Source organism: Xenopus tropicalis, chromosome 2 (assembly GCF_000004195.4).
Source record: "Xenopus tropicalis strain Nigerian chromosome 2, UCB_Xtro_10.0, whole genome shotgun sequence".
NCBI lineage: Eukaryota > Metazoa > Chordata > Amphibia > Anura > Pipidae > Xenopus > Xenopus tropicalis.
In genome coordinates, this window is record NC_030678.2 from 41,561,397 (window position 1) to 41,586,453 (window position 25,057).

Consider the following 25,057-nt stretch of genomic DNA (forward strand, 5'->3'; position numbering starts at 1 on the left):
TTCCTGTACTGCACATGTGCTAAGTATAAACCAGCACCTGGGACAAGATGTTTAATAAGTGCACAGTGGTCTTCTGCTAATTATTCTAATTTTCAACCTAAAATTTCAGATAACATATTTTCCTACTGTGATGAGAATCTGTTGCATATAACCAGAATTTCAGCCGCTAAGAAAGTCAGAACTGCTGCTCAGTGAGGAAAAGATACACTTTGCACAAAGGCTAATAATGTTTCCAAAATATGATCAAATGATTTTTCCAGAGCGGTCTTCTTCCATTAATAGGTTGCACATTGTTTTCAGGCAGAATGATAAATTTTATTGTTTGACGATACAGTTCATGTATTCCTGCCTTACAACTGCCCCAAGTGGGGAGAAGGATGCCTTTTGCCAACCATCGAGGTACCAATAACAGCACAAGCACAAATGCACTATTGCAGACTGGCTGTAAATCAAAACATGGGAAAACTTTAATCTGTACTTTAATTCTCTTAAATGTTCTCAGTTGTCTTAAAATCTCTTAATATACACACAGAAAGCTCCCATTTCATCGTTGCCATTGCTTTGGGCACAATTCTTTTACTGAAAGCAACGCCTCCTCTGGCGCACGTACATAACTTGCTCAGCGCACTATTCCTATGAAGTCCATTCCAAACTAGGGAAAGTCTCTGTGCTTTGTAGAAAAGTAGAAGTCACAGCATTTCCCTCTGGACACCACAATATCTGCCTTCCATTAAAAGACCAGCACAGCGTTCATTAGAAGTGTGGTCTTCTCTTCCGGCCACTAAATTTGTTGTCAGGACGAACTTCCCTGCAATAACAAAACACACAAAATTATTTGCAGCAAGAATGTTAAATCTGCCATTCTGCATTTCCCTTCACTTATTCTGGTAGATGAACCACTAAAAGATTTTATTCTTCCCATTTGTAAACCATTTACACAGGTCAGCTGCACAGCAAATCAGATCACTTACTAGCAGTCAATACAGCAGCTGCTTTAGGAAACATATTTACATGGAATATTACGGCATGCCTGCTGTAGGACAATAAAGGAGTACAGTACATCGCTAGGCCTGGGCATCTCATACATTGCGGAAAGAGCAGCAGTAAGTTTTGTGGACAGAAAACAAATTGCCCCAATCGTTCTACAGGAGTCATATAAATCAATCAGAATGGTCTATTCTTAGCAAATTTTCAACTGGTCTTTACAAATTTGGAATTATTTGCCTTCCTTTTCTGCCTCTACTTCTTTCAAATAGAGATCACTGACCCCAGAAGTATAAAAAAACTATTTCTCTGATGCCCTACTATTTTATTGTTATTTTCTTCATTTATCTTTTTGTTCAGTCCCTCTCCTATTCAAATTCTGGTCTCCCATTAAACTTTGTTGGTCTCTCATTAAGACCCTTGCAAACCCTTGCTGAAACTGCAACCTGGAAGGCTACTGAACAAAAGGCTAAATTTAAAAAAAAACAAAAAAAAAACACAAAAAACAATAAAAAAAGACCAATTGCAACATACTTAAAGTTAATTTAAGGGTGAATTACCCCTTTAATTATGTAGTCAGAGAGAACAGAGACTTTAAATCCAAGGTAGAAGTTACACCACTAATATATATAGCAATCAGCACAGCGTTCTGGGATGGTGTGACAAGTAAACCAGTAGCTAAGCACTATTTTTAGAATTTGGGCATAGGGTACCCACTTTTCGCTACATAGTTCCTTAGTTCCCCCACTAAGGAGGGGTGGTGATAGGTCTAAATGCCTTCTACAGAGAGAAGCATTTTGGATCAAAACATTGAATACACTGGCTCCATTTGGTCTAAATGAATACTGCTCATTCTTATGATTCCTTAACCAGCGTTACATTTTCGGTGCTATCTCAGTCTATTTCCTTGGATATATTTTTTACATGTTTTATGGTTTTATTGTTATACATGTTGGGACTTATACCTGATAAAAAAGTTTTACTGTACTGGGGTATATCAATACATTTGTTGATCTCACCTTCACCGGTTTGGGTACATTGTTAAATATGTGTACAATATATTCTATGCGTTGTGGCTTTTTGGATATTATACTCTCTGCTTGATGCAGGGTTGGATTTCATCACATGGTTCATTCACGTGATTCTATTGTTACACCTCATTGGGTCCGATTTGGGTTAGTGATAGATGTGTTTGAATTGCTATCATTCTGGTCTTGAAAAAGGTCTTAAGGTGGCCATACATGGGCAGATCCGCTCGCTTGGCGATGTCGCCAAGCGAGCGGATCTTCACCCGATATCCCCACCTATAGGTGGCGATATCGGGGAGGCATGTAGGTGAATTCGATCGAATTCTGCACGCGGCAATGGGGCAGTCGGTTCGGGGACCGCATCAACGAGCCGATGCGGTCCCCGATCCGACGGGATTTTCTAACCTGGCCGATTGATATCTGGCCAATTTCAGGCCAGATATCGGTCAGCCGGCCCGCTCGTTTCTGCCCCTACACGGTCCAAGGGACCGATATCGGCAGCTTCTATCGGCCCGTGTATGGGGACCTTTAGAAGGAGACTGAAACGTCGACCTAGTTTTATAGAACAATAAAAGTAACTTTTTGTAAACGATCCCAGTGTGCACCTGCCTCTGTGGGACTATGTGTGAGTATGCCGAGTGGGTAGCACCCGGGTCATTTCATTGACTATTCGTGGGAGTGCTGAAATCTTTTGGATTTTTATTTATATACACACACACAGCTTAAAAATTGACTCACTTTCCTTGTCTCCTACGCCTTTCCTTTTTCTCAAGGATCCAGTCTTTGCTTTTCTTCACAGATTTCCCTCGTGTTACCTTGAACCGCATCCTGCAGGACATTAAATGGTCAGTTCAGCAGTAGAAAATGCTGTGTTCCTGCACTTATAACGGTTTCTTTTGACAATGTGAGAGGCAGGAAAACATGCCAGCTCCTTGCAGCAAGCATGACTCAAACCTCTTTTTCTCTGTGTCTGTCCTGGAGCTGAAAGGGAAGTCTGTTCCTGCCAGCACTTACAGACAGACAAATGAATCAAAGCGTGTGCTTATGAAAGCATTCCCTGAATACAGACGCCCATTCCAGACTGTGACTCACTGATCTCTGCATTTGCAGGGCACACCGATCTTGATTCCAAGCCCCAAGTTTTCCCAAACAAAATGAAATACCCAAATAAAAATTAACTACAAAATAAACTGACTGAAGGTGCTTCCACACCTCATAGGTTAAGGAGCACGAGGTGGATTGTCAGCCTGTGTATAAGTGCAGGCTGACAATCCGCCTATACACATTTGAAACTCTCCTAACTGTGCCTGCACCCAGAGCAGTGAATCCACCACAGGCACATGCAACTGATATCCACCAACAAACGCTAGACTTGGAGTGGGACCTTACCCTTAGGATCCATCATGCAGGGTTGGACTGGGGGGTGCAGGGCCCACCGGAACTGCCACCCCAGGGGCCCCGCACCCCCCAAGGTGCCCCTGCCGGCCACATCCCCCACTGCGCACCCTAATCCCCTGCAAGGACCCCCTCCCAACATCCTCCCCTGAGCGTGTCAGGAGATGACACCGGTGGCTGGGGGAGCAGTAACATTAAAATGCTTTTTATGGCATTGCTTCTGCCTATCTGGAATGTGGGGTATATGAAGAAATCTGCTGATTTGATATATCTAGGAGTCAAGGATTATGAAAGCATTTACCACAGATTGGGACAAACAATAGGATGAATCAAAAATATTAACAGTGGCGACATATCATTTCCAGGAAAATTAGAGCTTCTTGAATAGCAAATCTCATGTACACCATCACCATGTACAGACAATAATCCAGTAACAGTTACCCAGACCATTACCTATCATCCTTTAAGTCTCATGTGTATCATCATAATAGTGGTATTCCCCAGGGACAATTCTAACTCTGCAGGAAAGAATTAAAGCCAGTGACTATAAACATTTTAGGTGACCCTAAAGCATTAGCAAAGATAACTTCCACTGAAGCTCTGCTTTATGCACAGTATAGCGGGTAAGCACCTAGAGTCACTAGAAATACTGGTGGGTGCCTGACAACTTGGTTTTAAGTCAAGGTTTGATGCGGAAAAGGTGCAAAAAAAGGACTGTCAATGTTATCCACAATGGCCAGATTTAAATGTTTCTGAACCTTTGTATTAATTGTGGAAATAAGAGTGAGAAGAAAATTCCCTCTCCAACACTGAAACAACATTAAGCTGTCCGGCTAAAGGACTGGACTTTACTTAAGGACAAAAAGTTCAACTATTTTGATAAACCTATTTGCCAAAGTGACCGGTGCCATTATTCTGCCTGTTGTCTGTATATTTAAAGTGTAATTTTATATGATCAGAGGATGTTTAGGGGGATATTATGAGCCTGACATTTGCTACTGTACCCTGTAACTGACCTGGCTAGAGAAAAAGATGTTTAAAAACTACTCATCCTGCCCTCACCATTACCTCTGGTTTGTAAAACCAACATGACGAGACGACTCCTGTTCTGCTGACTCTGTGCCCAGGCCCTGGAAAAAAAAAATACTCTTTAAAAGAGTACATACATAGGCCTCATGTCCCAATGTTTTTTTACCTTTTCAGCAAGTGTTTTCAGAGCACTTGTCGATCATTATAAGCTCTCTTTATCATCTATTGTGGCCGCCATGTTGGATATTTAAATTAGTCCAACATGGCTTAACTAAATGCGCAAATCTTCTCCCACCCCCTGGACGCGAGCGTGACCTACTCTACTGTGCACTGCGCAAACACAGGCACGAGTATATGTAAGATGCACATGTGCTTCCCTGAGTAGCTGGTCTTGGTCTGGGTGCAGGAGCATGGAATTATGGGAATCTTCTTTACACAGCTCAGCGTTTTTTCTTCCTGTTTGGCTTCTGATCATCTGAACAGGCGAAATATGGGGAGACTTAAGGGCACTATTGAGATAACTGAAGGTATGCCTGCAGCTTGAGTTTAACTCTTTATTAGCCTTTCCTTGTCCTTTAGGGCAGTGACACACGGGGAGATTAGTCGCCGCCTGACAAATCTTCGTTGTCGCGGACCACTAATCTCCCTGCAATGCCACCCCACTGGCTAGAATGTAAATCGCCGGTGGGATGGCATACGCAGCACCACGAGTTGCCGAAGTTGCTCGCAAATCGTGGTGCCGCGTATGCCATCCCACTGGTGATTTACATTCTAGCCGGTGGGGTGGCATTGCAGGGAGATTAGTCGTCTGCCCTCACAGCCCTTAAGCAACCACAGTAGCAACATCTATCTAGGCCTGTTCAAAGCTGCCTATCATAGGACAGAATTAGAATTAGGATATAGAATTAGTTGGACAGAAACTGGTTAGCTGTAACAGTCAATATGTGTGCCACCCCCTGTGTCAGAGAAAGGCTTACCTTTGGTAATACTCCTGATACCCCAGCAAACAAGCAAAGGAAGAATCTAAAAAAAACCAGAAAATATTTAGATTTCAGCTTCAAAAAATGTGCAAAGGGACATTTACTCAGGACCTACTAAGACAAAAGGTGTCCCAACATCAACCATTTCATCTGCAAAATGTGGGTTGTGGGTAGGACTCCAGGGGTAAGCACATAGAAGTGTTACATGCCAAGCCCCCCCTCCCCCGCTGTTGTGCCCTAGGCACATGCTTCTTCTGGCCCCGTTGAGCAGACTATAATTTATACATTTTCAATCCTAGAAAACCCAGACAATGTGCAGAATGGATTGATCTAACAAAATTTAATTTCTTTTTACTTTACTTACATGTATTACTACAAATAATAAAGGTTCTATACATTTAGATGTTCTATTTACTAACGTTATAGATTTTCTAGTCCTAATATAAACAGATTTATGTGTATGAAGTCATGTATGGGCAGTATTGCCACAAATTTGTTGGTGCTAGGTTGGCTGCCAGGGAGACCCACTAATAGGATCTTTGACTGGGCCTACCTTTGCCTTCCAATGGTCCTGGTATTAATAGATGCATATACAGTGGAGGAAATAATTATTTGACCCCTCACTGATTTTGTAAGTTTGTCCAATGACAAAGAAATGAAAAGTCTCAGAACAGTATCATTTCAATGGTAGGTTTATTTTAACAGTGGCAGATAGCACATCAAAAGGAAAATCGAAAAAATAACTTTAAATAAAAGATAGCAACTGATTTGCATTTCATTGAGTGAAATAAGTTTTTGAACCCTCTAACAAAAAAAGACTTAATACTTAGTGGAAAAACCCTTGTTTGCAAGCACAGAGGTCAAACGTTTCTTGTAATTGATGACCAAGTTTGCGCACATTTTAGGAGGAATGTTGGTCCACTCCTCTTTGCAGATCATCTCTAAATCCCTAAGGTTTCGAGGCTGTCTCTGTGCAACTCTGAGCTTGAGCTCCCTCCATAGGTTTTCTATTGGATTAAGGTCCGGAGACTGACTAGGCCACTCCATGACCTTAATGTGCTTCTTCTTGAGCCACTCCTTTGTTGCCTTTGCTGTATGTTTTGGGTCATTGTCGTGCTGGAACACCCATCCACGACCCATTTTCAGTTTCCTGGCAGAGGGAAGGAGGTTGTCGTTCAGGATTTCACAATACATGGCTCCGTCCATTTTCCCGTTAATGCGAATAAGTTGTCCTGTGCCCTTAGCAGAAAAACACCCCCAAAGCAAAATGTTTCCACCCCCATGCTTGACGGTGGGGACGGTGTTTTGGGGGTCATAGGCAGCATTTTTCTTCCTCCAAACACAGCGAGTTGAGTTAATGCCAAAGAGCTCTATTTTGGTCTCATCAGACCACAGCACCTTCTCCCAGTCACTCACAGAATCATTCAGGTGTTCATTGGCAAACTTCAGACGGGCCTGCACATGTGCCTTCTTGAGCAGGGGGACTTGCGAGCCCTGCAGGATTTTAATCCATTGCGGTGTAATGTGTTTCCAATGGTTTTCTTGGTGACTGTGGTCCCTGCTAATTTGAGGTCACTAACTAACTCCTCCCGTGTAGTTCTAGGATGCTTTTTCACCTTTCTCAGAATCATTGACACCCCACGAGGTGAGATCTTGCGTGGAGCCCCAGAGCGAGGTCGATTGATGGTCATTTTGTGCTCCTTCCATTTTCGAACAATCGCACCAACAGTTGTCACCTTCTCTCCCAGCTTCTTGCTAATGGTTTTGTAGCCCATTCCAGCCTTGTGCAGGTCTACAATTTTGTCTCTGACATCCTTGGACAGCTCTTTGGTCTTTCCCATGTTGGAGAGTTTGGAGTCTGCTTGATTGATTGATTCTGTGGACAGGTGTCTTTTATACAGGTGACTAGTTAAGACAGGTGTCCTTAATGAGGTTGACTAATTGAGTAGAAGTGTCTAACCACTCTGTGGGAGCCAGAACTCTTAATGGTTGGTAGGGGTTCAAAAACTTATTTCACTCAATGAAATGCAAATCAGTTGCTATCTTTTATTTAAAGTTATTTTTTCGATTTTCCTTTTGATGTGCTATCTGCCACTGTTAAAATAAACCTACCATTGAAATAATACTGTTCTGAGACTTTTCATTTCTTTGTCATTGGACAAACTTACAAAATCAGTGAGGGGTCAAATAATTATTTCCTCCACTGTACGTACAAATATAAACACTTTAATGGCAGTAAAATTCCTGAACCATCAGTCCTCAGCCAGTAGGTTTTTTTTTTTAAATTCCAGATATTTAACAACCTTAGCTGTACTGTCAGCATTAGCAGGGGAGCTGCTCTTTTGAGACTGGGACTCAGGTTGTAATTTATTTGCCTTAACTTTTGTTTTAGTTAGTTATTCCATAACATATTTTCTGCAAACATACACATTACTAGTGTATGTAACATTCACCAAAACTACATTGCAATTCATTGTAGTCAGCTACTACTAATTTGAGTAAAAACCTGTAAAATATAACTTCATTTGTTTGTCTTAGAAGGAGATTTATCAACGCTTGAGTTTGATTTTTTTCAGGATTTGAGTTTTTTTGCGCTAAAAAAACTCAAATTTGAATTATGTTTTAAAAGCTCAAATGTCTGGTATTTATTAAGTGCAAAAAAACAGAAAACTCGAATCTAAACATTCATCATCTAAAAGGTTGCGAGTTTCTATAGAAGTCAATGGGAGTTATCCAAGGCAAAGTCAAGCCATATTTGCAAAGTTTATAGACTTGAACAATTGGTATTCGATTCAAATATTCAAGTTTTTATTTAAACAAGTTTTCCTTATTAATGAATAAGCGAGCATTCGCTATGCAGGTTTATTTCATTTAGAAAAACAAACTCACAAATTGATAAATAAGCCCATTAATGTCGTGTCACACTCTGGGTACAGACAGTCTAACTGGCTCCTGAAAGAAACTGGCCCTACTGTTTGTGAATGTGATAGGGACTGTAGACTTAAAGCTTCACAGGGGCAGGAATCTCTGTAAAGTGCAGCACTTTACAAAGAACAGATAACAAATAAAGCTAGGGGAAGCAGGGATGACTAAACATCACTCTCTTAAAGCAGAGAAGGTGACCTACTTACGTTTTAGTCCTAATTTCTTTTTATCCCTCTGATAAATTAAGCTCAGCACAGTACACAAAACACCAGCCTCATACCTCTTATAGGTCTTCCCTATTAATTGGCATCAACTCTAACACTGGCAGCATAAAATACTGCCCAGGTGACTACACTAAACAAAGTCAGAAGAAGGTATAAAATATAGAGCTAATGGGCACTTTTTATTACACAAAAGGATTCTACTCACTTCTTAGCTTTGGCACTGTTAGGATAATCCACAACCATCCCTCCAGTAAAGCCAGCCCTCATTGCCTGAGCTGTCACCAACTCTAGCTGCAAAAAAAAAAAAAAAAAAAAAAAGTTATAGGACAAAGATGGAATACCTACAGGGCACCACTAAAGGGGCTTCAAAGAGAGTCAGGTAGTGGTAGTTCACCAAAAAATAGCTTTTAGTATGGTGTACCCATCAGTATTCTAAGACATTTTTCAATCTGTCTATTTTGTTGTTTTTGGGAACTCACGGTCATACAAACACATATAGTCATGCAGTCTATATGTTGTCAGTGTAGTCTATTTAATCTATCCATACTGTCTATTAAAGGGGAAAATAAACAAAATCCATTAGGGCTATAAAAACCAGACTAAAATCCATACTTATTCAGATGAAATAATATAACATTAAAACATAACAGATACAAGTAAGTGCTTTACTAACCTGTTGTGCATTTTCTGGATATAACTGAAAAACAGCACGGGAGCCACGAGCCTATCAGATACAGTGATGCAAAGAAAAGAATTGAGCAGATTTTTATCACTTAATACCTGGCAAAGAAGCTGTAAATCTCAAATCTTGATTAGTAGCAATTAATTAAACAGAAAAACCTGTTTTTTTCTGATAAAATGGGTCTATTGAGAGAAATCTCATCAGCAAGAGGAGAGCCCAAATTAGCAACATTATTCAGAAGCACATCTATTGGGATGCAGAATATAAGTACTCACCAGAGCAGAATACAGGGTGGAGAAGAAGCAAAAGAGACGTCGGGGTGGATTGTGAGTCTTCTTATCAGCATTACAGAGCCATTGCAGTGCTGAGATACTGAAATGGGGAACAAAAAAAAAACTTATTTGAATAACATGTCCTGAAATAACAACCCAGAAAAAACAGCAACACCAAATTTGCAGTACATGTACATTTTAGATTGAGGCACTGCTACTGGTCAAGAAAGTTACACTTGTTATTGATTAGGATGATCCTGGCCTTTCTACTACAAAAGTCAGAAGTGTATAGGAGTTTCTTGCTACCTGAAGACCCTTATTCACTTTAACACTGCACTCCCCTTCCTACCACTTGACATCATCCATTTTAATGTAACAAGGACGAGGAAACTCCTAAAAAGCATTGTATGAAAAGTTAACAGTTCTATATGCTGTCAGTTGTATTTTTCTTGTAATCACAGGAGTGTATTTAGGTCCGGTGCTGCCCTAGGAACCAGACCTAAAAACACATTAAAGTCACAGAAGTGATGTCATATGCAGTTATGTCGGTCTATCTATCTATCTATCTAATTGCTGTTAAAAGCAGTGGTGTACACACATTTGTCCCTGCATTTGCCCAGCGCTGCTACATCTACTGAATGCATTTTGCAGGGCTGCACTTATTGCATTGCATCAATATACAGAGGAGAGCACCATAGGCAGAATCTCTGCTAAAAAATGCTTTTATTGCAGACCACATCACACACAGTGTGATGTGGTCTGCAATAAAAGCATTTTTTAGCAGAGATTCTGCCTATGGTGCTCTCCTCTGTATATTGATGTGAATCGGAAGGCCTTGCGGTGTGCCGTTGAGGATTGATGCATCGTGCCTGAATGATAGGCTGTGCGGTTGAATACCTATATAGACTTATTGCATTGCAATCAGGACAGTATTTCTGGCTGGAATTTTAGACATGTCACTGAATTTTTAAGTGATCTGGGGCATATATAGGTCCATGGAGGATGTTGGGGGCTTTTATTTATTTTTATTTTGGGCACAAATTAAATACAGCCCCCATTGTCCAAAACATACCCCAGACGTGCCAGTATAATTACTACACAAAATGTATAAAGAGCATATCAACCTCAGACATGCCAGTATAATCACAAAATAAAATGGGCCATTTTAATCCCAGGTGTGCCATTGTACTTACTATGGAAAACAGACAATCTGCATTTTAAAGGACATATCAACCCAAAAATTTTATGGTATTTAAGTTATGTGTATCTACATATATGTACATGTATAGGACCCATTATCCAGAATGCTCAGGACCAAGGATATTCCGGATTAGAGGTCTTGCGGTTTTCTTTTATTATAGCAAAATAAATTATATTAGGGTTAGACATGTCATTTCAGCCCAGAAGTGCCAGTATAATAACTTCAGGAAATGGATAATCACCTTAATAACACCAGATACGCCAGTATCATAACTGTAGAATTGGCAAATGGGCGTTCCATTAACTCCAGACAATCCAGTAAGATGAATGCAGAAATGGGTAGATTGAGCGCATTCCCTCACCTACACTTGCACAAGCAGAATCCCAACACCAAAGTTCTCCTTTCCTGCTGCTCGTCTCGCTCCCTCTTGCTTGCTCCCTGTGCCTGGCTCAAGTAAAAAAAATCCAAGATGGCCGTGCACTCCGCCCTGGAAAGCACGGCCATCTTGGAGAATGCCTCTTAGGTCATAGTTAGAAGGCCTAGTGAGACAGTTACACTCAGTGATCCCTTCGTGGCTCATAAGCAGAGCAACGGACTATTAAGTTCTCCTTTCCTGCTGCTTGTCTCGCTCCCTCTTGCTTGCTCCCTCTGCCTGGCTCAAGTAAAAAAATCCAAGATGGCCGTGCACTGGAAAGCACGGCCATCTTGGAGAATGCCTCCTAGGTCATAGTTAGGAGGCCTAGTGAGACAGTTGCACTCAGTGATCCCTTCGTGGCTCATAGGTAGAGCAACGGACTATCAAGGATAGCAATATCCAAAGGGCGCCGGTTCAAGCCCGGCTCGTTGGTGATCCCATTCCCTTTTTTTTTTTTCTTACCCCCAGGGTGCAACAATAATTCCTTCCTGGCCAACAAAAGGAATGCTTGATGCCAATGTTATTAATAGAGAGAAAACAAAAAAATATAGGAAGGCCGCAATATCTTTTCCAGAATTGTTTCCATCCCTAGCCCTTGTTTGTACCTGCATTTGCCTTGTGCTGCTACATCTACTGAATGCATTTTGCAGGGCTGCACTTATTGCATGGAAAGTAAATTGCAATCAGGACAGTATTTCTGGCTGGATTCTTTAGACATGTCCCTGAATTTTTAAGTGTAAAGTGTAACCATTGGCAGGGGTGTACTTAGGTCCAAGGAGGATGTTGGGTGCTTTCATTTATTTATTTTATTTTAATTAATAAATACAAAATATGCACCCGAAAGGCCACCCACCAATTGCTATCAGGGCAGCATCTCTAGCTGGATTTTCTAGATGTGTCCATGAATTTTTAATCAATTCAGCAATTATGGGCATTGGCAGAAAAATTTTCAAGGGAGGCAAATTCATCAAGCAAAAACAACCTGTATTTCTAACACTGAGCCTGCATACCAATAAGTAGGGGTCAAGTTTGTAGGAAACCAATTTATTGGCGAAGCCCATAAAGTCACTCATAACTTACATAATTGTATAACAAGGGGGGGGCGTTTAAGTAGAGAGTATAAACCATGAAAATCTGCCACGCACTGTGAAAATACCACGCCCATTTTACCACAACATACCCCAGACATGCCAGTATAATTACAACATAAAATGAAGCATATTAATCACAGAGTCAGTACATTCACTAAATAAAATAGATAATGTGCATTTTAAACCCACATGTGCCAGTATATTTACTATGGAAAATAGACAATCAGCATATAGGTCACAGCTAGAAGCCTTTCTGAGATAGTTGCATTAGCCTATGATTAAGTACAGAGCAAGGTACGAAACACATAAGGCTGCTTAGCATGTATGTGTACTTTTCAATAAAATTACTATGATTTTACTTTATACCTGAGCTGCAATTCAACTTTATTGGAATTCCGGAGTGCCTGCCTATCTCCAATCATTTGTTTCCTATTTGGCTACCCTATGCTTAGGGTCTGGGGCATGAGCACCTGGATCATCCATTTACAATGGGTAAGCTTTTCTCTACTTGCAATGCTTAGAACTATATACCTCTTGTAAATATAATATTGAGTGCAACCAGTGATCCCTTCAGAGCTCAGTGGTAGACTTTTAAGGATAGCAATACCTAGAGGGCACTGGTTTAAGCCCAGCTCATTGGTAAGCCCTTTCCTTTTTTTTTTTTTTATCCCGGGTGCAAAAATAATGCCTCCCTGAATGCTTAATGCCAATGTTTTAAATAGGGAGAAAATATATAGGCAGGCTGGTATCGTTTCCCCCAGAAATGTTTGCAATCCTGGCCCTTACATGTGTTTGTATTTGCGTTTGCCCTGTGCTGCTACATCTACTAAACGCATGTTGCAGAGCTGCACTTACTGCATGTAAAGTTAATCGGATGGATTTTTTAGACGTGTCCCTCAATTTTCAATTCATCTGATGTCACTTCCACAAAGCCTGCAACTCCCCCTCACCCCCCAGCTCCGACACCGGATTACCTATGGAAATCCGTTGCAGAACCTTTTTTTTTCCTTTTGATTAATACAAAAAGAGGAAACCAAAAGCTGTCCCCAAAACTTGCCACCCTAGGCACAGGCCCTATTATAAATATACCGTTGATCCTATACCTGATACAGCCATCAAAAGTTCCAGGGCGGAAGGGAATTCCATGGCCCATATCTCCACAAATTAAGTCTCCTTCCACTTCACGTTCTAATGCCACATCTGTTAAGACAGAAAGCAAGATTTTCTAGACACTAAAAAGGAAAAAAAAGCATGTGCTTTCAATCTAGTAACTGAAGGAGTGAGTCACCTAACATGGCAGAGCTGATATCAATTCCAACCCAGTGATGTCCCTGTTCACTGATGTAATCTCCACTCAGACCAGATCCACAGCTACAGAAAGAAAAGAGCTTTCTGTCAAACTCCACTTATTCTGTAATTTACCATACTGCTTAGTGCTTTATGGAGATAGCTAAAAGCATACCAGATCCACTGACATCCCCTACCCCACATCCAGAAGGAAACAAGGCTGATCCTCAGGCAAACTCAGGAGTTCCACTGCACGCTCGGACATCTGTGTCTGAATTTCAATCATACGGGAGCTAGCCATCATAAAAAAAAAAAAAAAATATTACTTATAAATAAAAAAGCAAATTACTTACTAAGGAATAAAAAACAACTAATATTAGAAATAAAAGAGTTTTCTTACTTCTGTGTATATTTTCTCGCCTCAGTTTCATTATAAAACTGCAGAACAAAAGAAACAGAATTTTAGCCTTATAATTAGATCTACCGGAAAAAAAGTATTAGTAGATAACTGTATCACTTTACAACACTCATATAGAAGGATAAAAACTAAAGACCTCTTACTTCCAAAATTTCTATGCAATCTTTGCAACATTACTAAGTAATACATACACAAGCCTGAAATTTAATTTTTTTTTCTCAGCTTCATTTTTAGACCCAATACATTATTTCTTTTTTCAACGCAAACTCCTGGGGAGTCTCAAAAACAGACTTCTCAATGTGATTATATCAAAAGATTTTCTTTTTCCGTGCAAGCTCTCTTAGGGTGCTGTCACACTGGGCGCTTCATCTCCCAGTAGAAAACCTCCTCTCCCACAGCTGATGAAGCACCCAAAAATGCCTGCCTCTTGCCAGTTAATCACTGAAATATGCTACAGGATTATTACTTTCTAATCCAAACGGCACTCATTAACGAGATGCCATGAACAGAGAACAAGGATGCACCAAATCTCAGATTCAGTTCAGATTCCTGCAAATCTGAGCCTTTTCTGAGCAGCATTCAGCAGAATCCAAGTGACCGGCTAAACCGAAACCAAACCTTTAAAATCATGTGACTTTTGGTCACAACAACAACAGTATATTTTTATGGATGGTACTTTTTAACCCTTCCTTACCCTAATTTGCATATAGTTTGGTTACAGGATTTGGCCAAATCCTTGATTAAAGATTCAGGATTCGGAAGATGCATCCCTAAATGAAAATCTAAATTAATTACGTATCAGTTTAGTATTACCACTTCTTTATTCTATAAATACATTACAGTGAGGAACATAAGCGTTTGAACACCCTGTGATTTTGCAAGTTCTCCTCCCATGAAGGGGTCTGAAATTCACATTGTAGGTGCATTCCCACTGTGAGAGACAGTATTTAAAAAAAAAAAAAAATTCAGGAAATCACATTGTATGATTTTTTTTAAGAATGTATTTGTATTGCACTGCTGCACATAAGTATTTGAACACCTGAGAAAATCAGTGTTAATATTTGGTACAGAAGCCTTTGTTTGCAATTATAGAGGTCAAACGTTTCCTGTAGCTCTTGACCAGGTTTGCACACACTGCAACAGGGATTTTGGCCCACTCCTCCACACAGATCTCCTCTAGATCTGTCAGGTTTTGGGGCTGTCGCTGAGCAACACAGAGTTTTAGCTCCCTCCAAAGATTTTCTATTGGATTTAGGTCTGGAGACTGGCTAGGCCACTCCAGAACCTTGATATGCCTCTTACGGAGCCACTCCTTGGTTATCCTGGCTGTGTGCTTTCGGTCATTGTCATGTTGGAAGACACAGCCACGACCCATCTTCAATGCTCTGTCTGAGGGAAGGAGGTTGTTGCTCAAAATCTCACAATACATGGCCCCGGTGTTCAAATACTTATGTGCAGCAGTGCAATACAAATAAATTCTTTAAAAATCATACAATGTGATTTCCTGAATTTTTTTTTTTGTCTCTCACAGTGGGAATGCACCTACAATGTGAATTTCAGACCCCTCCATGATTTCTAAGTGGGAGAACTTGCAAAATCGCTGGGTGTTCAAATACTTATGTTCCTCACTGTATATTGTGAGTTGGTTGCTAAGCATGTGCTTCAAATCAGCAGAAAAGATGGGGGGCTACTGAGGGCATTTTTAGAGGCACGGATCTCCCCTGCTACAGTGGTGTTGCCTTGGGATGATACAGAACCTGTAACCATAATGTGCAGCATTTCTGCCCTTCTTCTTTGTTAAGTTTTAGTTCCCCTTTAACAGCTATGAGATCTCCAACAATCTGATTCTGACTATAGTTCCAAAACTGGAGCAGCTCACATATGCAGCATGAACAAGTCGGAAAGATCCTTTAATAACATGTTAAAACGTTAGTCCAACTGCACTGTCCCCACATTCAGAAGCAACAGGACACCAACACTATCAGGTGAGGGAAGTGCGGCTTGAACTTTGCTGTTACTGTGTATCTGCAATGGCACACACAATCACACATGGGTAAGCAGTCAGCAATGTACTTGTGGTTTCACTGGACACACAGGGGCAGATTACGGCACAGACAGCGCTTCAGCTTTTAAAGAGCGTTTACTCAAGTACAAGGCACAAATCCTACCAACTTCAGGCCCTCCTTGGACTTCTGGCAGTCTTGACAAAATGTCAGAGTCTGAAACACAGTCTCCCTGAGACGCTGTTGCAAGATTTCAAAGCAAAAAAGTACAGTAATGCGCTTTATTGGCGCTTCTATGTAGCCCCATCTATGACTTGAACGAATTATACAGCAGCTTTCACGGCCCGCTCACCAGTTCGGGAGGTCCGGTTTGCTCCGGTCTCCGCACACTCCCAGCCATGTTTTCTCTTGGTAAGAAAAGCGTGCAGACGGCGCACACTTTCTACGTCACCCAAGTGCGTCTGCGCGTCTCACTCTACTCACACGCCTTCTCCGAAAAGCACTTCCGGTTCTAGCCGGAGGTCAGTTCCTCTGCCCTACACAGAGGAATTCTAATCTTAGTGTGTAAGTTCTTCCTCTTTGTCATTTTTCTTGTTGCCAGTAATGTTGTGTGGGCTAATGGTGTGGGGAAAGATGTGCTCTGGTTGTCTCTGGAAGTACTGTTAGCCCAATGTTTATTTACCTTTGTATGTATGTATGTATGTATGTATATCTTTATTTATAAAGCGCTACTTATGTACGCAGCGTTGTACAGTATAATACATTAATACAAACAGGGGGTTAAAGATAATGGATAAATACAAAGTACACCAATACAAATAAATACAAGGTACAGCTGCAATAAGAGTCAGAAACACAAGATGAAGGAGGTCCCTGCCCCGTAGAGCTTACAATCTATATGGGAGGGGTAACTAACAGACACAAATGGGCAAATGTAAGTGCTATAGGTCACAGTGAGTGACATTACTATATAAGTGCCAGTTCCCAGATCAGGTGCTGTGTAAGTGCTCCAAGGGGTAGGCTTTGAGTTTAGTTCTGAAAAGACTGGGGGAGGATTATCTCCGGAGGAAATCAGGGAGGGAATTCCAAATGTAAGGGGCAGCAAGGCAGAAAGGTTTAAGGAGGGAAACAGCAGTAGTAGTGGGGGGCACAACCAAAACTCAGGGCTCAGACTGAGGGCTGTGACGGCCTTGGTGTCCCTAAAACTCGTGTTTTTAATAAACCCATTGGTCTAGTGCAGAACAAAAATTGTCTGTGCATTTTGTAACGCTCATATAACATATATTCTTTCTTTATTCTACAGAACATTAAAGCATTTATGGCTGCCTAGGCAAAGGAGGCACATTCCAGCCTTTGAAGACGGCTTGTAAATGAGTCTGTGCTTTTCACACACTTTCTGGGAATCGGCAACTTGATTGACTCAAGGTAGCATGTGACAAATACGTACCGCAACAATAAAAAGCGTCATATCTCCATCTAAGGAGTCTGAGCTGTTTGGCTCCTTGGTAATGGCGGAAGTCAGCCGGAGGTTGCTTGGTATTTGTGGCCGACAACATTTACCAGAAGCATCATTCGGCAGATGCAGCGGGGCCTCTGCCTTTTGCCTTAGCCCCTTGGTCTCTTATAGTACATCAAGCAATGCAAACGACCTTAAATTTAAGGTTGTTCCATGTAGCGATGGACCAACAATCTTTCCCTGCAGTAGACACAGAGAATGGAGAATTTTGGCTGCAGACCAGTTCAGAGGCAGATGCCTATTTGCTTGGGGGCCAGTGGAGCGTCCAGTAGGTACTGTGGTTTGTCCTCGTTTCATTACCTATGGAACAAGCAGTAGGGCCTCATATAGAAACAATGGAAGTCGTCACAATGGCAATAATAATCATTCTCAGAATGGCTCTCTGCTATACAAGAGTCGCACAGCATATTATGACATCCTTGGCGTGACTGGAAATGCCACCCAAACTCAGATTAAGACTGCATATTATAAGCAGTCCTTTCGCTACCACCCAGACCGTAATGCTGGAAGTGACGAGGCGACAAGTCGTTTTGGGGAGATCAGTGAAGCATACAGTGTTTTGGGGAGTGTAAGCCTAAGAAAGAAGTATGACCGTGGCATCTTGAGCTGGGAGGATGTTCGCAACGCTGGGAAGCCAAGTGGGAAAGCCAGCAGTCCCAGCAGGAAAGCAACTTCACCCCAAAGGGAGCGATCAAGTAGTGCCTCTTCAAACTCCCCATCTAAACCAATGTTTAATTTTGATGAATTCTACCAGGCTCATTATGGAGAACAGCTACAAAGGGAACAATTCTGGCGGCAAAGACGAGACCTCATACAAAAGCTAAAGAATCAGCCAAGTCGGAGATGGCCATTTCACAAGCTTAGTGAGATTTCAGCTATCTTGCTTTTGCTCTCAGCTGTGGTTCTTATGGCATCATTAAAATGAGAGAAAAATCCTCTAATACATACACAAAGCTTGTACCAAATTGGAAGAAACCATCCTTACTGGATCCTTACTCTTCACCTTTTTAGTCTATGATTTTTTTCTCCTACTACTTCATAAGTACATAACAGTAAAAGCCTGCCTGTCTGCAACATGGTATTCTCTAGTACACCAGAAAGGCAGATTCCTGTCTTGATACCTGACAAAGGTCTCTGTAACATTGTTTGTGGTGCTGTTTCATGCACAGCTCGTACATATCTGAGACTGGGTACATAGGTTAAAGTCACTCATGGCACAAAGTCTAGGGTTCTGAAGTATTCTTAATATATATATCATACATTATGTGACACTCTCTGTGTGAATGATTATTGCAATCCTACAACTGCAAGACTGATTGGATATATTAGGCAAAAATCCTTTGGTTACCTCAACAAGAGCAGATCTTTGCATATATGGACAGCTGTACCCTGTGCTTACATGCAACAATTCCGGTGGGCAGGTATTTTAGACACTTTGTGGCTTACAGGAGAGATTTTTGGACACTTTGTGGCTTACAGGAGAGATTTTTGGACACTTTGTGGCTTGCAGGAGAGATTTTTCACAAGCAACAAAGCGTCCCAATTAATACTTAAATGGAGAAGGTTCACTCCTGACCCTTTACCTTTTTAAATGATGAAACCTATACATTGTACACCAAGAAATATTTTATTTATCAGTTGCAGGAGAGATGGCTGTGATCTTTTTATGCAAGATGAAAATTCCTTGCCAAATTGGTGCTGAGAATTGCACACATACATATTTTTACGTGATTATGAGAATTTAGTGTTTTGCCTGCCTTGTTTCTCAGCTCCCCCTAAAGCAAGAAACCATCACTGTGGCAAAACACAGGAGACAAGTGTGTCATTGCCTTGTTTTTACTTTTTGGTGTTACTAGCTCTTTATAGTAGGGATGCACCTATTCCAGTAGGATTCGGGCAAATCTACACTCCTGGCCAAACCGAATTCGAAGCCTTAAAATCACGTAACTTTTCATCACATAAACACGGAAGCTGCGCTTGTGGTGCTCTTTAACCCTTTTGTATCCTAATTTACATATGTAAATTTGGATTTGGCTCGCTATTTGGCCAAATCCTTTAAGAAGGATTCGGGGTGCAGCCGAATCTGAAAATAGTGGATTTGGTGCATCCTTACGTTATAGGGATACCTACATATTAAAATAATTGTTATCCCCAGGTTTACATTTTCTAGGTAGGACTATATGGGGCACATTTACTAATCCACAAACATCCGAAAAGCGTCCGAATGCGTTTTTTTCGTAATAATCAGTATTTTGCGACTTTTTCGCGAATTGTCGCAAATTTTTCGAGCGCTCAATACGAAAAAGTCGCGACAATTCACGAAAGTCATAATGGCTATGCAAAAGTCGCGACAATTCTCGAAGGTCATAACGGCTATGAAAAAGTTGCGACAATTCACGAAAGTCATAATGGCTATGCAAAAGTCGTAACGGCTACGAAAAAGTTGCAACAGTGACGGAAAAATCGCAAAAAATACGAAAAAGTCGCAAAATGTTCGTCTCCAATCCGATTTTTCCCATTCGGGATTTGGATTCGTGGATTATTAAATCAGCCCCTATGTGTTATATTTTTTCCCCAAACACTTGGGTTTCGGAGGAACAGCTGCATGTATTAGCAAAGAGCAATGTAAGTAAGATTGTTACTGTTTTGCCTTGTTAAACTGCCCATCAGCCTGACTTCCTATACACTGCTTAGAGAGCCAGGCTTGGCATTTTCAAGAAGCTGAAAATCTGACACCCCACTTTTATTTCTGTATCCCTTTTACCCCTATGACTTTTTCTGCATGGGCTAAAAAACATATTTTTCTTGCTTGTGCTTTCTATATTTTCTTTATTCTTTTGCAAAAAAAAAGTTTTATGTCGCTTTCTAGACTTTTATATCATACTGATACCTCAGTGGTACAAGTACAGGTTGAGACATGCCTATAAATTAACTTCTAATTAGTGGTGCAGCACGTGAATTTAATTGTAATCAAGTCTCCCTCTTATATGTAACAACTGATCAAATGGAAATGTAAAAGGTAAGAGGGGATAAAAGATCTGTAAATTGGCAAGCATTATGTCTATAAACATAGCAGATGACGGAATCTTGAATGACTGCAAGTTTGGGTAATGGCTAGTAATTCAGTGCTTAGTTTGTTTTTACCAAAGTATGGCCACAGTGGGTGTTTTTAAAACTTGAAATAGATCAGTTGGTTGCAGCGCTGATCGATGAGCAGTGGAGAAATGCTGCTATATTTCTCTTCGCAAGTTGCGTTTCTGTGCGGAATGCATTTAGCACTTTATAATGTCATCAAGCCTATTGTAATAAAAAAAAAAAATATATATATATATATATATATATATATATATATATATAAATGTTAATTTATTCTTGGAGTAAAAATCTGTTATGGGTAAAAAAAAAAACGTTTACATTTCTATGTGTTCTACATTCATACATATAAGGGAAGCTCCACCCTAAACTTGTTCTTTTTTCTGCATAACAAAAGAATATGCTATTCTAAACTAGTTACCTATATCCATTAAGTCAACCCATTCAGTTTAAAATCCTTGAAATGAAGCTATATTTGTAAAAATATATTAAATTATTTCATTTCTACTGTTCGAAATATATAGCTGCTGGTTTCCTTGGCCACTGTACATGCAACACTGAAACTAAAAGGCTCTTTCAAGTTTCAACACAATAATGCACTTATGCACAGGGGACTGCACAAAATACATTCAGTTAGTTAGGATTGGCCTGCATAGAGCCCTGTCCTCAACCCAGCAGAACCTCTGTGGAATGAATTGGAATGCCGACTACAAGCCAAGCCTGATTAGCAAAATCAGTGGCCGACCTTCCCATTGATGCCTCAGAATTATTGGACTTCCTAGAATCAGGAAAAACTAACTTCATATTAATACCCTTGGTTTAGAACAAGATGTTGCAGCAAGCCCTCCCAGCCCTGCTATTAGGTTCTCTGAGTTGCTTGGGGGTAAGGCATTTAATCTAAGGATGTTAAAGCTGTCCAATTGAGTGTATTAACTCCATAGCACAAATATATAGTGTTGTTCAAAGGAACTTGATTATTTATGAACCTGAAAGCATTGCAGAAGAAAATTAAATGCATTTTCAATAGTGTATTTTTCATGCATTTTTTAAAATGTGGCTTAGCAGCATATATGTCAAAGGGTGTACAGACAGTTTGCCAGTATAAACTCCACATCATTCTTCTTTTGCATGCTGTGGCAAATTCTTTATTTTCCTATATTTTTTCTATTTATTTATAATGCTCTACTGTTTCCTTGATCTTATACTTCATTTAATTACCTCTCTAACAAAACCTATTTTTCTGTTACCTTTTTTTTTTCCTTTATGTCCACCTTTCAAAGCTTGCACTCCTGTTTCTGATTCTTTTATAATCTACCCCTGTTCTTTTTGTCCTCTGCTTGTATGTGCCTAACTTAATTGCAAGCTGAAAACTGGTAGCCTCCTGACTAGATTGGGAGGGTTGGGTGTTTGTTATAGGTGTCTGCAAAAATGTTATCTAACTTTTGCATTGCCTCCGCAGTGAAACTATAGTAATGCAGTGTTTTAACATAGGACTAAAAAAAATCCTTCAGACCATTCCTCTGTAAAACACTGTCAGATTTAAGCTATTTCAGTGTAGAGAAGTATACTCTGGGAAACATGGACCTAAATTTGCAGTCGCAAAGACAGATTTGCAACCCAAGATTTGCTAAATTGTTAGGTGTCAAAATGTTACTATTTTTTTATTTAAGAGAAAATGTTGCTGTTAAATGGGCTAATAGCGACCCACCTTACAGCCCACAGATTGATAAGCATCTTCCATAAAGGAAAAACCCTTTTTTTAGAAGTAGGGGTTGTATTCATTGTATTATTTAGTATTCTCCACATTTTCTTCAAAATATATGGACATAGCTTTCATTGCAGTTTCAGTGCAATCATATTCATCAGCATATTCCATGCTCTCAGCTGATATGTTATCTCTTAAAGGAACAGTAGCAATACCAAAAACGTCTTAGGGCTCTGGCACACGGGGAGATTAGTCGCCCGGAGATTAGTTTTACCAATGAAGGGCAACAGTACATTAAATTACTTTAAGAGCTCTGGCACACTGGGAGATTAGTCGCGGGCGACTAATCTCCCCGAAATGCCATCCCACCGGCGAAAATGTAAACCGGCGAGAGGAAACTTCCGCGATTTCAGGGAAATCGCACCGCCGCGTATGCCATCCCACCAGCGATTTACATTTTCGCCGGTGGGATGGCATTTCAGGGAGAATAGGCGCCCACGAACAGGGAGATTTGTCACGGGTGACATCTCCCCGTGTGCCAGAGCCCTTAAAGTAATTTCATGTACTGTTGCCCTTCATTGGTAAAACTATAGTGTTGCTTCAGAAACACTGCAATAGTTTATACAAATAATCTCCTGTGTAGCCATGGGGTTAACTATTCAAGCTAAGGGATCTTTCCATATTTTTCATATCCATACCTTAAAGGACATGTAAACCCCACACACAAAAATGTAATCAGTGAACAGCCTCTTTGAAATCTTTCAATACCTGCCACACTGGTTGTCCAGAGGTTAATAGTAAGGCTGCAGCATCCCCATAATCACTTAGATTTCCTTCTCTTTCTCTAGACCAGTGCTGTCCAACTTCTGCGGTGCCGAGGGCCGGAATTTCTCGCGCATACGTGGTGGAGGGCCGCTAATGGAAGCCACTCCCCCTTTTAAACCACACCCACTTCAAACCACATCCATTTTATCACAATGGTGGTAAAAAAACCAAATGCTTGGTCCTCACTGCAGGGATATCAACCATCATTCATATGTGAAAGTATTATATTATGTCATATTAACACACACCCTAAAATCCATATGACTCTTCCCCTGTGGATAGCACAGCAACCCCCAGTACATAATTACACACCTTAGGGACCATTTACTGGCTATTTCCAACTGGAAACTCCCAGAACAAACCCCTGCCAGGTTCACCTCCCACAGGCAGCATAGGGTAGCACTCTGCCTGCCCTACGCTACCTGTGTGTGCTATACTCTGCCTGCCCCATGATGCCTGTGTCTGCCATATGCTGTCTGTGTGCCATACTCTGCCTGCCCTATGATGCCTGTGTCTGCCATATGCTGCCTGTGTGTGCCATACTCTGCCCTACCCTGCCTGTGTGTGCCATACTCTTCCTGCCATATGCTGCCTGTGTATGCCATACTCTTCCTGCCATATGCTGCCTGTGTGTGCCATACTCTGCCCTACCCTGCCTGTGTGTGCCATACTCTTCCTGCCATATGCTGCCTGTGTGTGCCATACTCTGCCCTACCCTGCCTGTGTGTTCAATACCCTCCCTGCCCTATGCTGCCTGTTTGTGCCATAACCTCCCTGCCCCATGCTGCCTATGTGCCATACTCTGCCTACCCTATGCTGCCTACACACAGATCTGAGGTGTGAACAGTTGAACAATAAGGGTGATTTCAGCCTGAGCCTGAGGTGTGAACACTGCAGGGGGTAAACAATGCATAGATTAAAAGGTGTGAACAGTACAGGGGATTACAGCCTGAATCTGAGGTGAGAGCCATGCAGGGGGGGCAGTTAATCTCAGTACTGATACCATTTAAAACTTATACAATGGTAAAACATCAAAGCGGCCAGACAGGTGAGGGGCCACACAGAGGGGGGCCACCAGTTGGACAGCACTGCTCTAGACTACTTGGGCCCCCTCCCTCGGGAATTTGCTTTGGCTGTTGGCTTGCTCAATTGTTCTAAACTCAGATTACTAAACACGCCCCCCAGTCTAGCAGCCAGTAAAGAGATGGCATTGCTGGTTCCCATAGAAACTCAGCTCTAGCTGCCTGCTTCAATTTTTTTCTCCTAACCTTCTCTCCTGAGCTCAGCTCAAACAAAGCATAACTTTTATCAAAGACAGTTGTGCCTGTGTGTGTGTCTGGATTATGTATCAGAGGAAAAATGGCCACTGGATGAAAGCTGCTATTTACTTTAGGAAAATGTGATGGTGCTGGCAAATGGAGGGGATATATGCAGTACAAATGATGCCATTTGGGTGGGGGAAACGTGCCCAACTGATATACATTGTAGGTAAATGAAGGCTTTACATGTCCTTTAAAGGAGAAGAAAAGGTAAAAATTACTGGGGGGTGCCAAATGTTAGACACCCTCTCCCCAGTAATTGTAATCATTTATGTTATACCCCGGGCTGGTGCTTCTGTTAGGGAGCACCAGCCTGGGGTAGCTGTGAGCCAGTGATCCTCTTCCGTCTCTCTTCTACCTTTGGGATCCTGGGGGCCCAATCATGTGCAGTAGAGAGAAAAGGCCGGCTTTTTTGTTAAGGCTAATGCCACACACAGCATATGGAGCATATTTTCGGTAAGCCAAAACCGCATTCCGAGAATAAGCTACATACACTTAAAAATGCTCCGAAAGCATTGAATACACTCAGGTGCAGGCACATGTAGCCAATATCTGCTGAAAATGTCTCGCATTTTGGGGCAGATATTGGCTACATGTGCCTGCACCTGAGCTTATTCAATGCTTTTGGGTGCCGGCACAGGTAGGAGCATTTTTACTCCTTATTT

The 25,057-nt window shown here is 41.2% G+C and overlaps 2 protein-coding genes across 3 annotated transcripts; one reads left to right on the forward strand and one right to left on the reverse strand.

Annotated features, from left to right (window-relative positions):
• Positions 1 to 293: 293 nt before the first annotated feature.
• bud23 (BUD23, rRNA methyltransferase and ribosome maturation factor) lies at positions 294 to 16,340 on the reverse strand. 2 transcript variants are annotated; one of them, NM_001011475.1, is given in 12 exon segments: positions 294 to 808; positions 2,751 to 2,840; positions 4,476 to 4,537; positions 5,414 to 5,459; positions 8,771 to 8,856; positions 9,239 to 9,289; positions 9,523 to 9,619; positions 13,330 to 13,426; positions 13,515 to 13,597; positions 13,711 to 13,806; positions 13,914 to 13,951; positions 16,287 to 16,340. In NM_001011475.1, coding segments are annotated over 12 exon segments (849 nt in total). In that variant the 5' UTR covers positions 16,335 to 16,340; the 3' UTR covers positions 294 to 753.
• A 69-nt stretch (positions 16,341 to 16,409) lies between these two features.
• dnajc30 (DnaJ heat shock protein family (Hsp40) member C30) lies at positions 16,410 to 19,642 on the forward strand. The gene is made up of 2 exons (XM_002933623.4): positions 16,410 to 16,498; positions 17,238 to 19,642. Exon 2 carries the CDS (start codon positions 17,443 to 17,445, stop codon positions 18,373 to 18,375), a length of 933 nt encoding a protein of 310 aa, XP_002933669.1. The 5' UTR covers positions 16,410 to 16,498; positions 17,238 to 17,442; the 3' UTR covers positions 18,376 to 19,642.
• The last annotated feature ends 5,415 nt before the right edge of the window (positions 19,643 to 25,057 follow it).

Bases quoted from the DNA above. Each gene is read 5' to 3' on its own strand.
- bud23 (XM_012956880.2), bottom strand. From the start codon at position 13,717: ATGTGGGGTAGGGGATGTCAGTGGATCTG. The intron at 9,620-13,329 runs GTATAGGATCAA...TCCCCATTTCAG, and splicing joins ACTTTTGATGGCTGTATCAG to TATCTCAGCACTGCAATGGC. The intron at 8,857-9,238 runs GTTAGTAAAGCA...TTTTTTTTGCAG, and splicing joins ATCCAGAAAATGCACAACAG to CTAGAGTTGGTGACAGCTCA.
- dnajc30 (XM_002933623.4), top strand. From the start codon at position 17,443: ATGGCGGAAGTCAGCCGGAGGTTGCTTGGTATTTGTGGCCGACAACAT.